The sequence below is a fragment of the Aricia agestis genome, chromosome 3 (genome assembly GCF_905147365.1).
Source record: "Aricia agestis chromosome 3, ilAriAges1.1, whole genome shotgun sequence".
In the NCBI taxonomy this organism is placed as follows: Eukaryota; Metazoa; Arthropoda; class Insecta; order Lepidoptera; family Lycaenidae; genus Aricia; species Aricia agestis.
Window position 1 is genome coordinate 7,901,206 of NC_056408.1, and position 16,183 is coordinate 7,917,388.

Consider the following 16,183-nt stretch of genomic DNA (forward strand, 5'->3'; position numbering starts at 1 on the left):
AATTAAGATTGTATCTAAATGTAACTTAAGTATCAGTTCTCATTACATTACGACAGTTTTAGATTTACTAGAATTATCAATTCCTTTAATCCCTTTTAAGTCCTGCAACAGTATTTTGCCAGAATGTAGAAATGGAATCACAATGTGAATTCTAGTTACCGGCCCTGAATAGCAGTGTTCTATAATTTACTGAATCAGGCAAACAATCAAGAAATTATTTTTTATACATTTTACATTCCGTTTTTTGCATTTTTGAATAAAGATTAATTTATATTTCATAACAAATAATAAATACACATTACAATTAAAAAATATATGTGTCGCACTCGGGAACTGCCGCGGTAAAGAGCTGTTGCAAAGCATTTTTTATAAACTTATGCAACGCTGCCATAATCCCAAAAAACATCCCTTACTCCGATAATATCGGGGGTCGGAGTAAGGGAGGTTTTTTTCGTTACAGAATTTCTCGATTCGGACGCCGCGCTCGAAGCCCGCGATAAGCTATGAAATAGCTTAAAAATAATAAATACCGGTTCAGCTGGTGTGTTTGGTCCTGTGCATCCTCTGTCCCTTGTCGAGCCAGTTCTCACGAAGTTCATACATTGGGTTCCCACTCGGGAGTGGATGGGGTCGTTCGGCGGGAACAGGATGGGCGCGCAGAGCGGGTTGGTCGCGGCGTCGGGGGCGACCTGGCCGTTGTCGTCGCAGCAGGTGACTATGTCCTTGTCTGAGGAGAGAAGAGAAGATTAAAGGCAAGTAAGGTACAATCAGGGGAGTGAGCCAAAATCTTTTCGTTTTCGCTTCGTTATAGAATCGCCGATGAAAATGTATGGAATTGACATAAGCGTTCGTTATTATGACGTTGACGTTCGACTCGTCTTATGTCAATTCCATACATTTTGATCGGCGATTCTATAACGAAGCGAAAACGAAAAAGTTTCGGCTAAATGGCCAGGTCAGCGCGTCTTTGCCTGAGAAGAGAAGAGAAGAGAAGATTTACTTAACGGTTAAATACTGGACGCTGGACTGAATATAAAAATGTTTCCATATTGCACTGCTAGACGTGCTTACATTGGTAGGGTGGAGGCCTTACTCCTAAACCTAATTCGATTTCGATTGCGAGTGAGATCCGATGTCGATTTTGATTTAATCGAAACGTGATCCATACTCCCAAACAAACTCGATTTGAGATCGACACGATCGTGCGCTATGTGTAGATGTCGTCTGTCGAGAGTCCAAATCCTACTGAGATCGAGTTGATTCGATTTCCGATTGTGTCGGTAGTAAGTTCTGATCGAGTGATGAAATACTAATATTTGATTTAGAGTTAGTCTGAAAATCAGAAATATTTACATAGCTTTTAATCAAAATGCCAATTTAGTCTGTAGGCTATTTATTTTGTATGTAGGTGTATTAAGCGGTCAGATTATTATTAGGTACAATATAAATATTTATAAATACTTACTGGGAAAACTAAAGTACGACCAGTTTAAGTGCGACCTTCGTAGCATACTAAATGTATGCTACATGTATGCTACGAGTATGCTACGAGAGTCACAGCAAAATTGCAAATGGGAATTTAATGACTGAAAATCAAAGTTCCTAATATTGAAATTAAATTCAACCTCTTGACAAATGTTTTAAAAGGAATTGAAGTGTCCTTACGTAATAAGAAACGGGAATTTTCCCTAAATGTTACGATTACATTCGCAAAAGTGAACTCTAATGCCAGCGCTAAGAGTTCATTTATTTTTAAACCGCACAAATTTTCTTTGGTGTATCTGACTTAAAATAATTACTCTGTCGGTGAGACGATTTGCTGAGTCATTAGCTCCAGGGTGAGCATATTGGACTCATTTAGATATTTGTCTAGAAAACTTTTTGTATATCATGTCATGTACTGACTACCTACTCTATTAGATAAATTACAAAAGCTGATGTTAAGCTTTACATAATTTGGTTGGATTATACCTATTCAGCCGACAAAAAATCACGCGATTAACTTAATCTATATTACGGAGAGCTAATTGAGTTATATATTATAGTGATTGATTAAAATAAATAAAGATTTACTTGTGAATTGTGATCTTAATATTAATTTATGATCGCCTGCGTCATAAGCCATTCTACGAAATGTTCAGCTTAGGCCTGGAATTCCTGTAGCTAACTAAAATAATGGATTAATCAGATTTTATGGAAAAAATTCTAAGTATAATTCAGTAAAAGAGTGTGTTATAGTAAAATGTAGAGAATTTTAAAAAGCAGATACTATGTGTGATAATAATAAAATAAGACCGAGCTTTGCTCGGTATTCGATGAAAATGTCATTTTCTAAAAATGATTCCTAGCTAGATCGATTTATCGCCCCCGAAACCCCCTATATACTAAATTTCATGAAAATCGTTGGAGCCGATTCCGAGATCCCAATTATATTTAATTTATACAAGAATTGCTCGTTTAAAGATATAAGATAAGATTATTTTATTGTTGGAAGTACTTATATGCAAAGCTAGCTGAGTCTGAGGTATTTAAAGTACACCAATTTCATCCGTTCCATTTTTCAATTGCCAATTGGATAATTTAACAGCTTGGTTTGCATCAAGAAGTTAATTTTTGTTAAACTTTGTACACCGCAGTTTGTAACACTAGAAATCATTCACGGACGTTTAGTCAACAATAAGAAATGTACGGCGCCATTTTGAACTGGGTCGGAAGTTTTACTGGATGGAGTCCAATGTTCAAAGTACAACTACGAATATTTATTATAACGCACATGAAATACATTTTTGAATTTTCAAACTTTCAAATTACGAATGAAACAGCAGTTTAGAGTTGATACTATTTCAACTGAATTACAACTGTATATTTTGACTATTCTATTGTTAATTTGAATAATTACTTGTTTCATAGATGGGACTTAGATGATTCTTAATAATTTAATTAGTTATACCACACGAATAAATTAAACATTCTTATTACGATATCTCTTAAATTTAATCCGATAAGTAATACCTATTATAATCGAATGAATATTGTGTTATCTGCAAGTTTTCGGTTTTGCCTGGAGCTGTTGGTATTAAGTTTATTTTGTTGTTTGTGTTTAATCAATTATTATACTCTTGTTTAATCATGTGCCAACTTTCTTAAATCAATAATAATAAAAGTATATACAAACATTTTATATCTGTTTTTTTTTTTATGAAATAAGGGGGCAAACGAGCAAACGAGTCACCTGATGGAAAGCAACTTCCGTCGCCCATGGACACTCGCAGCATCAGAACAGCTGCTGCAGGTGCGTTGCCGGCCTTGGTAATAGGGGAGGGTAGGGAAGGGAATAGGGTAGGGGATTGGGCTTCCGGTAAACTCACTCACTCGGCGAAACACAGCGCAAGCGCTGTTTCACGCCGGTTTTCTAAGAGAACGTAGTATTTCTCCGGTCGAGCCGGCCCATTCGTGCCGTAGCATGGCTCTCCCACGTATAAATATACCTCTATATTTACCTCATCTTCCTCTGTCGAAACTAGAGTCAAAGAAGCAGGGACTCTAGATGATGAAAATGATCACCAATCACCATCATCTAGTATCTCTGCTCAATAACTTAATGATGACTTAATGGTGGTGACAATAGGCATGATGACTATTTTTTTTTTCTTATCGGTAATTGAAAGACACTTAAAAATAGAAACATCGTTGAAAGAATGACTCTGATAGCTTAAAAATTCACCAAGATATGACAATTCAAATATCTCATAAAAAAAGACCTGCCCGAAACGCTCCATACAAAGTGCTACGAAAGTATGACGTCAGTCTTTCGTAGTTTGTACGCATCGGGAGACAACTTTGTTCGACAGGTATATTAAATATTGCGTTTATGAAAGTGGTTTCATAACAAAAGTTGCTTTTAATTATATAAGTTATCGAATTGTATACAATAATTAAGAAATTTAATTTAAAAAAAAATCGACTTGAATATCCAACTTTGAAGGCGCATAACAAAAAAAAATACAAATGCTATCAAGCTGAAATTTTGGGAACACTTATTTTTTACCGTGATTTCTTCATTTTATTAACAAAATTCGCTAATCTTTGACCTTGTCATCATCCCTATTGTGATGATGAATCTGTTCCAATAAAATATATTGTAAAATACGGATATGTCTCAAATTATGAGCGGAGACGCTGTTGAGAGTTATAGACCGAGAGAACTAATGGGCGAGGTGTGATATATTACCTGTGACCGCCTTCTTAGAGCCACACTACTCTAATACGTTGCGTATTTGAAACGGAAAAACGCATTGCCACAAAGCTGAATTGCAGCGACACACTATGCAAGACGGTTGTAGGGGCGAGGACCCCTATACTACAACGATGGGCAGAAAGGAAACTGGGGTTACCTGGTGGCTGAGACAGCTGGGCAGATGGGCTGATAGGGCTGATGTGCTGATGCTCGTAGTCACACGACACTGACACCTTGTCTTTAGTCTATATCACTGAGCTGAGGATTTATCGCGATTCACGGGAACGGGTAGCTGCTATTTTTCGTATTTAACAATCGCGCGCCGGTAATGGACTGTGTCGAACTGTATGTCAAACGTATGACAGCTGACAGCGCAGACTCATGCGCAGTGTTGCCAACTGCCACATTCGTCGCGTTAAAGTTTGGCGCGAACATCCTAGGGGCGGCAATGGGCGTGAGCTGATCCCCATCTTGAGCTGAATCCAGTGGGAGCCGGGCAATCTTGCCGACAGGTCTCCGCAGCTGGCCTTGTGAGGTGGCCAAGTCCACAACTCTGATGACTCCATCCTTCCCAGGTAGTAGGCGTGTGATTCTTCCCATCTTCCATTGGAGCGGAGGCAGATTGTTTTCTTTGAGCAGAACCAGTTCCCCAATTTTGGGTGGAGAGGAAGAGGAAAGCCATTTGGAGCGGATTTGAAGGGTATGGAGGTAGGACTTGGTCCAGAGAGCCCAAAAGCGCTGAGAGAGAGATTGGATGAGCTGAAAGCGCTTAAGGGGGGAGATGACTCTGTCATCTATTGTGTGCTCAGGTAGAGCTGTGAGCGGACGGCCTATGAGAAAGTGGCCGGCTGTGAGGGGCTGATAGTCCGTAGGATCGGACGAGAGTGGGCTGATAGGCCGAGTATTTAATAAGGCCTCAATTCTAGCGAGCAGAGTTGAGAATTCCTCAAATGTGAGGCGTTGTTCACCGATTACATGGTAGAGAAGTTGCTTGGTAGATTTAACATTAATCTCGTGGATGCCTCCCATCCACGGGGCCTTGGGCGGATTCAGTAACCATGTTATGTTTTGAGCTGAGAGTTTATGAGAAATGGCGTCATTATTGTCATTGAGAAATTGTTGAACTTCTAGGAGCTGATTCCTAGCACCTACATAGTTTGTGCCGCAATCGGAACGTATTAAAACGGGAACACCGGGACGTAAGCAAAATCTTTGTAACGTGGCAATAAATGCGTCTGTAGAAAGTGCGGATAGTGGTTCTAAGTGAACCGCTTTTGTAGTGAGACAAACGAATATACAAAAATAACCTTTGATTAACTTAGCATTCCGTAGTTGACTTGATTTAAGTAAAAATGGACCGGCGAAGTCTGTTGACACGTGACTAAATACGGGCTGAGGTATAACTCTGTCGGCTGGAAGGTCAGCCATGACAGGCATTTCGGGCTGAGCGCGGCAACGGAAACATCTTATGCATTTATACGTTTTATGTCGAATGATGCGGCGTGCGGATAATATCCAGAATTGTTGACGTAATATAGCGTGTAATGTATCGGTGCTAGGGTGACAATGAATACGATGATAGTGATCGATGATAAGGTCTGTGAGCGGACTAGAACTAGGCAATATGAATGGATGCTGGGCATCGTATGTGAGTTCCGAGCGAGTGAGTCTACCACCTACTCGAAGGAGACCATCTTGCATAAAAGGTGATAGTCGTTGTAACCTAACTGTGCAGAGTTGGTTAATTTGCAGGCGGTGAATATCTTCTGCAAATGAGTTCTGTTGAACAGAGCGGATCCAGAAGAGCAGAGCTTGTCTACGTTCATTTACAGTCAGAGGACCTAGTTCTCGCGAGTGTGTAGGTAATTTACAGTTCGAAATAAATCGTCGCATGTACGCTGTGACGCCGATAAGTTTATCTAAAGAGCTGAATCGTGTAAGAAGATCACTATCTATACCGGGGATTGTGAAATGACATGGAACTTGTTTAGGTTTGAGTCCAGATAATTCCTGTCAAGTGTGAAGGCATCTTGGGCCAGGTATCCTCTGGCAGTTTGAGCCAAGGAGGAGACCACCATAAACTATGCGAAAGAAGAGAATGTGCTGAGATTCCTCTGCTGGCACAATCAGCAGAGTTTAAGTGAGAGAGAGTTATTAGTAATTTTGGTTACTCTGTTAGCTTCAAATGTTTGTAAACGGTGAGTAGGAGTTTTAATCCACGCAAGTATAATGGTGCTGTCTGACCAACAGACGTGTTGAGATATCGTGAGATGAGCGGAGAGATGTTGAGAGACACGAGACATGAGTTGAGATAAAAGTGTAGCCGCGGATAGTTCTAATTTTGGAATTGTGAGTTTATTTTTAATAGGGGCTACTTTAGATTTAGCTATTATGAGCTGAACGTTAGCCGATCCATCATGATTTAATTCGTGTAAATATACGACTGCAGCAAAACCATTTTCTGAGGCGTCTGCGAAGCCATGAAGTGAGTATGTAGAAGTTAATTTGTGCGGAGCTACGTGTCTGAGAAAATGTATGTTTGAGATGTGCGGAAGATCATGAGAAATGCGCTGCCAGTCTTGTGTAATGTTTTCTGGAGTGGGGTCGTCCCAATCCAATTTGAGCAACCACAATTTTTGTAGAAGTAATTTCGCGCGGAATATGACAGGAGTGATCCAACCGTCTGGATCATAAAGAGAAGCTACAGTGCTGAGTATGGATCGCTTCGTTATGTGAGGAATTGGCGGTAGTGAAATGTGATATGTAAATTCATCAGATTGCGGAATCCATCTAATACCTAAAACCTTAACAGAGGAAGAATCTGAGCTGATGTCGAAGTCCTTAGGCATTTCGCATTGATCATCTGGGAAACATTGTAATAGTTGAGGAGTGTTAGATTTCCATTTACTGAGCTGGAAACCACCAAGCGATAATAAATTAATGAGCTGAGTTTGAAGGGCTGAAGCTTCTTTTATGGAGTCATGACCACAGAGAATATCATCTACGAATATGGAGTTACGTAATACATGAGCAGCTTGGGGATACTCGTAGCGATGACCTTCATCATCAGCTAATTGTAATAATGTGCGGATAGCATGATAAGGACTTGAACGTAATCCGTAGGTAACAGTGTTGAGTGTATATGTGAGTAAAGGTCGATCAGGAGACGATCTTCAGAGTATGAGCTGATAATGACGTTGATCTGGATTAATAATAATATTTCTAAGCATCATTTTTATATCTGTGGTAAAAACTACACGATGTGTTCTAAACGTCATAATTATATCGACAATATCACGCTGAAGGGCGGGGCCTGTATGTAGGCAATCATTAAGGTTGACACCATTGGATGACTTGCAACTGCCATCGAATACTGTGCGGAGTTTATCAGTACCCGATTTAAATACACCATGATGAGGAATATAATAATGAGTTTTACGAGTAAAAGTAGAAGGATGACAAGGTGTCATGTGGCCTAAGTTTATGTATTCGTTCATAAATTCTATGTATTTTGAGCGGAGTGAATGATCGGATTGCAGTCGCTTTTCTAGGTTGAGGAATCTACGGAGAGCAATACGAGTAGCATGTGTACTACCTAACTGCGGAGCATTCGATAAAAATGGAAGAGTTACGATATAACGTCCCGATTGGTTACGAGTAGTTGTTGAGCGGAATAAATCTTTACATTGTTCATGCAATGGGTCTGAGTGAGTTGGACGCGGCTGGGGTTCTTCTGACTCCCAGAATCGTTCTAGACTTTTATTTATATCTTGATGAGAATGAGAATGAGCAGAATGAGCGGATTGAGCGTAATGAGTCGAATGAGCGATATGAGCGGAGTTAACTACTGAGTTATCATATAATTGTTCAATGGGACCTATGAGTGCAAAATCAAAAATCGTGCCGAAGGCTATGGGCTTTCCCGGGCCCAAAGACAACTTAGTACCATCTAACACATGGCCTAAAACATCTGAACCTAAAATGAGATCAATTGGCGCAGGAGTATGATAATTTTAATCCGCTAACGAAATGAGCTGACTTTTCGAGTCATGTACTACATCGGGAACTTTTTGCATAGGTAGGTATCCTGTGACATCCTTCAAAATATGAGCGGAAGTTGTGATAGAAGGCGTATCACTACGTGTGGGCCGAAAAGTAATTGAAACATGACCATTAGAATTTTGTATGTGCTGATCTCCAACGCCTGTAATTTTTAATGAGCAATGTTTCGGTTGTAAATTAAGTGTTTTTACTAGGCGTTGAGTAATTAAAGTTATCATACTACCACAATCGAGTAATGCGCGGGCTTTATGATAGTTACCATATTTATCTGAAATTTTTAAAACGACTGTAGGTAATAATATGGGAGTTTGTAATGAGTTATTATTGTGCTGAGTAGTATTTACGAGCGTAATTATTATGAGCGGAATTATGAGCGCATTTATTATGAGAAAAATTATTATTTAAATTATTGGGCTGATTTTCTAACTCTGAATGCTCCGTGATGGTAGGTAGTCATTGTTTATTATTATTATTATTATGAGGCGAAGATGAACGCGACTGATTAGATGTAGATGGTTGATAATGAACTATCGTATGGTTAGATGTGTAGGTATGAGTATTATTATTATCACGACGACGGGGCTGCGCGCGCAGGTGAGCGGGAAGTAAATGAGCTGATGATGTTGGCGAGCGTGGTGCATCATGACGATGAAGAGAAGTGTGATGATTTGGACTACCACAATCCTTGCAAGCACCAGTCGACCTACATTCATTCTCGTAGTGCGGCCCTAAGCATTTACGACATCTACCTTTTGATTCTATGAAGTCCCAACGTCCTTGAATGGGCTGATGGTTATACTTGGGACAAGCTATTAATTTGTGCTCTGTGGACCTACAATATGGGCAGTAAAACTTAGATTTAAAACTGGCTTGAGCTGAGTATACGTGCTGAACTTGTCGGGGGGGAGAGGGGGGTGCATAGTGTTGGCGAGAATGAGATGGAGCTGGGCTGACATATGGGGTACGCATGGTATGTGCTGAAGGCGAGCGCTGATACGCGGGGCTGATGGGTCTAAAGCGGAGACTGCGCGGAGAACGGGGGAAGGGGGGTTGTTGACGGGAAGATCCCGCTTGCAGCGCGCGTGCTCTTCTAAAAAAGAGATTAAATTATCTAAAGTGGGCAGGACATCAGAGGAGCCGTATCTCCTCTCGAATAATGTGCGGAGCTCCCCCTGTAGTTTACGGACTACAATCGAGACAAAAACATAGTTGCTGTCCATAGGTAAATTTAAATTTTTTAATGCGCTTTGAGCTGAGATGAGCGGAGTGAGAAATGTAGCTCGGATACTCGAGCGTATATGTATGTTGGGCAGACCGAGTATAATATCGACAAACCTGTCGATCAACATGCGACGGTTTTCATATCGACGTGTTAAAATGTCGAGCGCAACACTATAATTCTCATGGGTTATTTTTAAATGAGAAATAATGGATAATGCCTCCCCCGACAGGCATGAGAGCAGGTAATGTAATTTTACCGCGTCCGACAACGTTGCCATGTCGTCCATCAGACTACGGAAAATGGTAATGAACGAAGGCCAGTTCTCGACCAACGAATCAAACTTAAGAAGCTCAATTTTAGGCAAAACGGAAGAAGTGAGCTGAGGAGACTCCGAAGTACTTTGTGTGTTTTCGGCCGCTGTTAAAATAAAATAATAATCAGAAATCGCACTGTCGTAATTCGACGTGTATAATTTTTCGTTGTCTTGGGATAAGTTTGGGTCGTCTTCCTAGACGACGAGATCCTTCTCGTGATAAATTTTCTCGAGTCTTGTTTTTGATAGGAAACTTCTTTGAATCGCGCATTAAATTCCTTTCTTAATGTTTGAGAAGACTCCTTGGAGTCGCCACTAGAAAGTAATGTCGCAATTTCGTTGAGCCGACTGAAGGCTTTGACGGCCTCTCTGAAAACGGCAGCTTGCGATTTAGTAGGCATGTTGGTGTAAAGGAACCTTAACGAGCTGATAAAAATATATAAGTAGTTAATAAACTATGTTGAAAAAATAGTAAAGTGTTATAGTAATGTGCTGAGTTAGTATAATATCTGAATTTTAACGCAAGTATAACTCGGTAACAGCAATATTATGTAATGAGCGGAGACATAAAACGTTTAAGCGCGATACCTAAGACGCTTGTTATTGTAATAGTTAAAAACAATTAACAGATGTTTCCTATCGGAGCGGAGGTGCTGAGTTATTCGCGCGCGGCGAACGATCGATCGCGATAAGGCGGGTTATTAACGGCCGTTCCCAATATTTGATCTATCTCTGGTTTTGCCCTACTAGAGATAGGAATAGCTCATAATTGACATTAGAGACATATATTTTATGTCAATTGTGAGCTATTCCTATCTCTAGTAGGGCAAAACCAGAGATAGATCAAATATTGGGAACGGCCGTAAGTCAAAGTACCTAAGTGCTAAGTTAACAAAAACAACTGTAAATATTTCAATGAGCTGAACAATAATAACACTTAATGTAATAGGCACAAACTATGTGATGTATGAAAGTTTCTTTGTTCCTACAACCCGACGGAATTATGTTGAAGTTATTTTTAAATTTGTATTTGGGCTGAAATATATTCGGGAATTTAATTTAAATGCAATATAGACGCAATATATGGGCTGAAAATAATGCGATTACAATTATACAATAAGATGATAGGGGATTAAATTACCTATGCAAATTATTATTTAATATGGCGGACAAACAAAATCGTATTTGGCAAATTCTGCAAAAATATTGCCGTAAACAGGTAAAAAATGGGCGGAGGTTACTTAATTCGATAGAATATTATAATAAAATGGGATTCTAATAAGATTAGGCAGAAATATGAGCAGAATGAACTGTAGTTTTAATTTTCGCCGGGCGGGGCATTAAAGCGGGTGGGTGAAAAAAATATTCCTAGGCTCGCTATGGACCAGGGTGTGTGCTGAATGGCTCGAAGTGACCAGAAAGGTCACTGGTCGGCTCGAAAGGACCAGAAAATGTAGGGGCGAGGACCCCTACACTACAACGATGGGCAGAAAGGAAACTGGGGTTGCCTGGTGGCTGAGACAGCTGGGCAGATGGGCTGATAGGGCTGATGTGCTGATGCTCGTAGTCACACGACACTGTCACCTTGTCTTTAGTCTATATCACTGAGCTGAGGATTTATCGCGATTCACGGGAACGGCTAGCCGCTATTTTTCGTATTTAACGATCGCGCGCCGGTAATGGACTGTGTCGAACTGTATGTCAAACGTATGACAGCTGACAGCGTAGACTCATGCGCAGTGTTGCCAACTGCCACATTCGTCGCGCTAAAGTTGGGCGCGAACAACGGTGACAGCACAACACGCCATTCACCACCTATTTCACCTGTCCATCAAACCACCGAGACCGATTGTTCGTCGTCGTGTTATATTACCATAGAATTATGACTGCGATGAAGGAACTGCATTTCAAGGAAGTTCATTTTGAGAAAAGGGTTCTAAAAGCTTAAACATAGCCGAAACCACCATAATGCTAAGTACTCACATACGGTTTTGCTCGATAGTTTTACTCCAATTCGAGCAATAACCACCGTGTGGACCGCAAAACTGACAGCTCGAAGGCTCGCTTCGAGCCGGCTCGATGGAATTAAATATGTCAAATACCTATGTCATTTCCTTCGATTCGGAGTAAAACTATCGAGCAAAACCGTATGTGAGTACTTAGCATAAAAGTTTCTACACCTTCATACTTATAATATCATATTATAACTTAGCATTACTAGTTTTGTTGCAAATGCAAAACTGTTTAAAAACTTCAGACTTGTTATATTCTCAAGAAAAATATATTTTTAAAGTAGTTTTCCCGTTTCACATCAGATTAACGACACTGCGGCGACGACGCACCGCAGCACAACTGAGCATTGTGGCTTCGCTCTTACGCGGAAAATTCCAGACTCGTTTCCCGTTAGTCCTCCAAAACCTTCGCGTCCCTCTTTGATGTGTATTTATGGTATTTTCCTCCTTAGATTGTGATATTTATAAAAGCATTTGTATAATTAGGTCTCATAAAGGCTCACTAATGTAATAAGGTTGTCGACTTTGCTCAGTTCGAATAAATTTAATGTTATTTCAAATCCTACGTACGTACCTAAAATATTAACCCTGGATCACTAACATTATTTTCCGATGCTTGTTACTAACCTTCGTCGTTTCGACTCCGACATTTTAGAAAGGCGATTAAATGGTGTTAATCAAATGAAATGTTTACAGTTTTGTTTTTTATTTCATGAAAATGTTGTAGTTAAATTATTTATACTACTTTAAAAAAGTGATATGGCATATTTATTACCTAAACAGCCTTATAATTGAAGACGTGAGTGGAAGAATAGACAAGTAACATATGGTAACATACGGACAATAACTCATGTTTTCCCTATTACACTGGTCAACAAAATTTTAACTTTATCGTGCCACACGGACTTTTTTGATATTTTTTACTTTAATTGGTGATTGTAAGAAAAAATAAACAGTTAAAAAAATTTGCTAGACAAGGATTTTATTATATTGAGCAATTTAAAATATTAAGAAAAAACACAGATCTCGTAAATAAAAAGTTTATTTTTTTTATAAATGACTTAATAATCTAAGATTTTCATGAATATTTAGCTTTTGGTTGGTCCCTTTTAATTGTCCAGCGGTAATCTGCTAACATATTTGGGCTCCATTTGCCCTGGTACCGCTTTTCCATATTAGAAATGTCCTGATGGAACCTCTCACCGTGCTCGTCGCTGACAGCCAGGTCAGTCAGGAAAAAAATCCAGGTGCGAGTCTAAAAAATGGATCTTTAGTGACATGTTGCAACCCAATGCTTGATATGACAATAATAGCACGTTAACCAACTCTCTGTAGCTGTCACTCTTGTGGTTACCCAAAAAATTTGCAACAACATTTTTAAAAGCCTTCCATGCAGATTTCTCCAAATCGCTTAATTTTTCTTCAAATCTTATATCTTTTATTAACTCCCTAATTTGAGGGCCAACAAAAATACCCTCTTTTATCTTTGCATCACTTATTTTAGGGAATTTTTCTTTTAGATACGAAAATCCACTCCCATTGCGATCCATTGCCTTCACGAAATTTTTTATTAGTCCTAATTTGATATGCAATGGTGGTAGAAGCACATTATTTGGCTGTACAAGGGGTAAATACTTTACGTTTTTTTGCCCAGGAACTAACGATACACGCGTAGGCCATGTTTTTTTTATATAGTGATTAGTTCTGTCTCGGCTATCCCATTCACATAAAAAGCAGCAAAACTTTGTATAACCCAGCTGAAGTCCAAGTAATAGTGCAACAACTTTAAGATCACCGCAAATTTTGAAGGAATATGTACTGTAATTTGTTTTTTCAAGTAAAAAATTCATATTTTCATAGGTTTCTTTCATATTTGCAGCATGGGCCAGAGGTACAGACGGAAGTTCATTTCCATTACGCAATAAAACTGCTTTTAGACTTGCTTTCGAAGAATCAATGAATAAACGCCACTGAGAGAGATCAAAATCTATGTCCAACATTTTCATAATCTCATTTATGTTATTGCAAAACACCAAATCTCCATCCTGAGAAAAATACGTTCTGAAGTGTTGATCACGGTTTCGAAAATAGCAAACTTTTGTATTATGATGTAGCAAATTCCATTCTTTTAGACGAGATCCTAATAGTTCTGACTGCTTTTTTGACAAATTTAAATCCCGAACCAAATCATTTAGGTCTCCTTGAGTTATCAAATGTGGCTCGTTTACAATTCCTTCAAACTCAAAGTCATCGTCCTCGTCAACACATCGGCCTGAAGTGGACGGTTGTGAATTGTCGTTCTCAACAGACGTAGCTGCAACTGGTATAAGTTCTGGCAATTTTTTACAATGAGAGACTGGTCTTATAGCCGAAGGTAAGTTAGGGTAAATAACTGTGTTTTTTTTCTTGTAATTTATACCTTTTATGTCAGTGATACAAAAATAGCAATCTGAAACGTGATCTCGCTGTTCAGTCCATATCATGGGTACAGCAAACGGCATAGGTCGTGCACCTTTCTTCCAGTCAGTTAAATTTTTCACACACGTTATGCAACAGACATGAGGGGCCCAGGATTTGTCTTGATGGGCGACAGAAAAACCAAAACATTGGTGATAACACTCCAACACAAGATTCGTAAAATTTCGTCGTTGTTTTTTGAATGTAAGTTCTCCGCAGACATAACAAAACGAGTTAGGATCATTATTACACTTCCTCGGCATGTTCACAGGGTTAATAAATCACCTAAAAGTGTTCAAATTCAACGACAAATATTTTTATAATGATTTACTTGTAAGCGTTTCTGTTAATTTACTGCCGTAGTACTAGTTATGAGTATTACCGTATCACAACTAATATGAGGCTAATTGACATATGACAACTGTGATTTAATAATGAGGGTAGATTGATAAAACAAAATTAGCTATCAAAGTTCGTGTGGCAAAACCAGTGTTGACCAGTGTTATTTTAATAAAACTTGTGACTTATCTACTTCATAACCAAGCTAATATATCTGGCTACAAATATAATCCATACTTTTTCTACTTCAAATATTTTTTCCGGCCCTAAAGCCTCCATTAAAACAAAAAACGGGAAGTTTTTTCATGTTACTTACCCTATTCATCCACTTACGTCTGGATTTGAGATCATAGATTGCATGACAAGTCAAGAATTTATTTCTTTACTACTACTATTTATGCCGATATTGTAGAAAAATAACTATAAAATAAATAATATAATGAATGCGAAAGACTAATCAAATTAAAATAAATTTAGGAAAGTAGTTATTTATGTGTTTGTGGCATATGTCAAGTTTGTGCTCTCCGCACAATGATTTTTGCACTTCTTGCAAGTACTTTTGGGGCATATGCAACATGTTTTCCTTCTTTTTGTGCAAGAGGTATATGAGCTGTACAGTTTCTATCGTGGTTAAATCCAAGTATTACTACTTTGCAAACATTTTATACGACCATCCGTTATGTAAGCTGGATCAATTTCGATATGGTCTTCTTTCTCACTCCCTGACGAATTTTGATTAGAGCTATCGTCTTGTAATAACATCCAAAATATTGCAGTTATAATAATAATAAACAATATCAATAAAATAAATCCGCAAAAGATGAATAATGCGCAAAAATGTACAAACCTAATAACACAAAATGTCGCTTTAATACTAACCCTCGTCGTTTAGACGAAACAAGGTTGCTGGTATGGCGCTTACAGCCCTCCCACGTACAAAATATTACCGTCCGTCGCAAGGGCAATGGGTCGATAGAGATTAGCTGAAGTATGGAAGAAGTGCAATCGCGCGCGCAAAAGATGGAACGATTTTTTTAAAACCATGTCGTCGAATTGACAAAGGTTAGTAATCTAGGGTTAAATATTTCACTTCTTTACGAGTATTTTATACGTTGTTAAACAATTATAATAAAGTTATATTATGCCCTGGGTTACCTGAGGCCCAACTTTCTAGATGAAAAAGTGATTTTATAGTAGGTACGAGAATTGAACGTCTGATAGCAGGTAAATTAATCACAAAATATAACAAGCGTATACCAGGAAGTGAGCTCACAGTTCGTCGTGAACAGTAACGGATATAGTCATTCCATGAGTTACATGCGATATAAATTTATAGCACGACCAAGCTACTGTCATACATATCTCAGTTACATCATACTACCTTCATATTACATCTTTAGCATCACATCTCCCAATGACATCAAACTGCAATGCACATTCTATGCCAACATTCTCTTTCTTATCTTATCAATGACATTCTGCAGAATTCTGCGAGCATTGAGCAATATGTGCACTGTGCAGAGTTATTATAGACAGGCTCT

The 16,183-nt window shown here is 38.8% G+C and overlaps 1 protein-coding gene across 1 annotated transcript in view; it reads right to left on the bottom strand.

Moving 5' to 3' along the window:
- LOC121725286 (peroxidase-like) overlaps positions 1-16,183 on the bottom strand; it is a 123,308-nt gene that overhangs the window by 40,073 nt on the left and 67,052 nt on the right. The window contains exon 5 of the mRNA XM_042112178.1: positions 531-727. Within this exon, the coding sequence (XP_041968112.1) occupies positions 531-727 (197 nt within the window). The remainder of the gene's footprint in view (positions 1-530; positions 728-16,183) is intronic.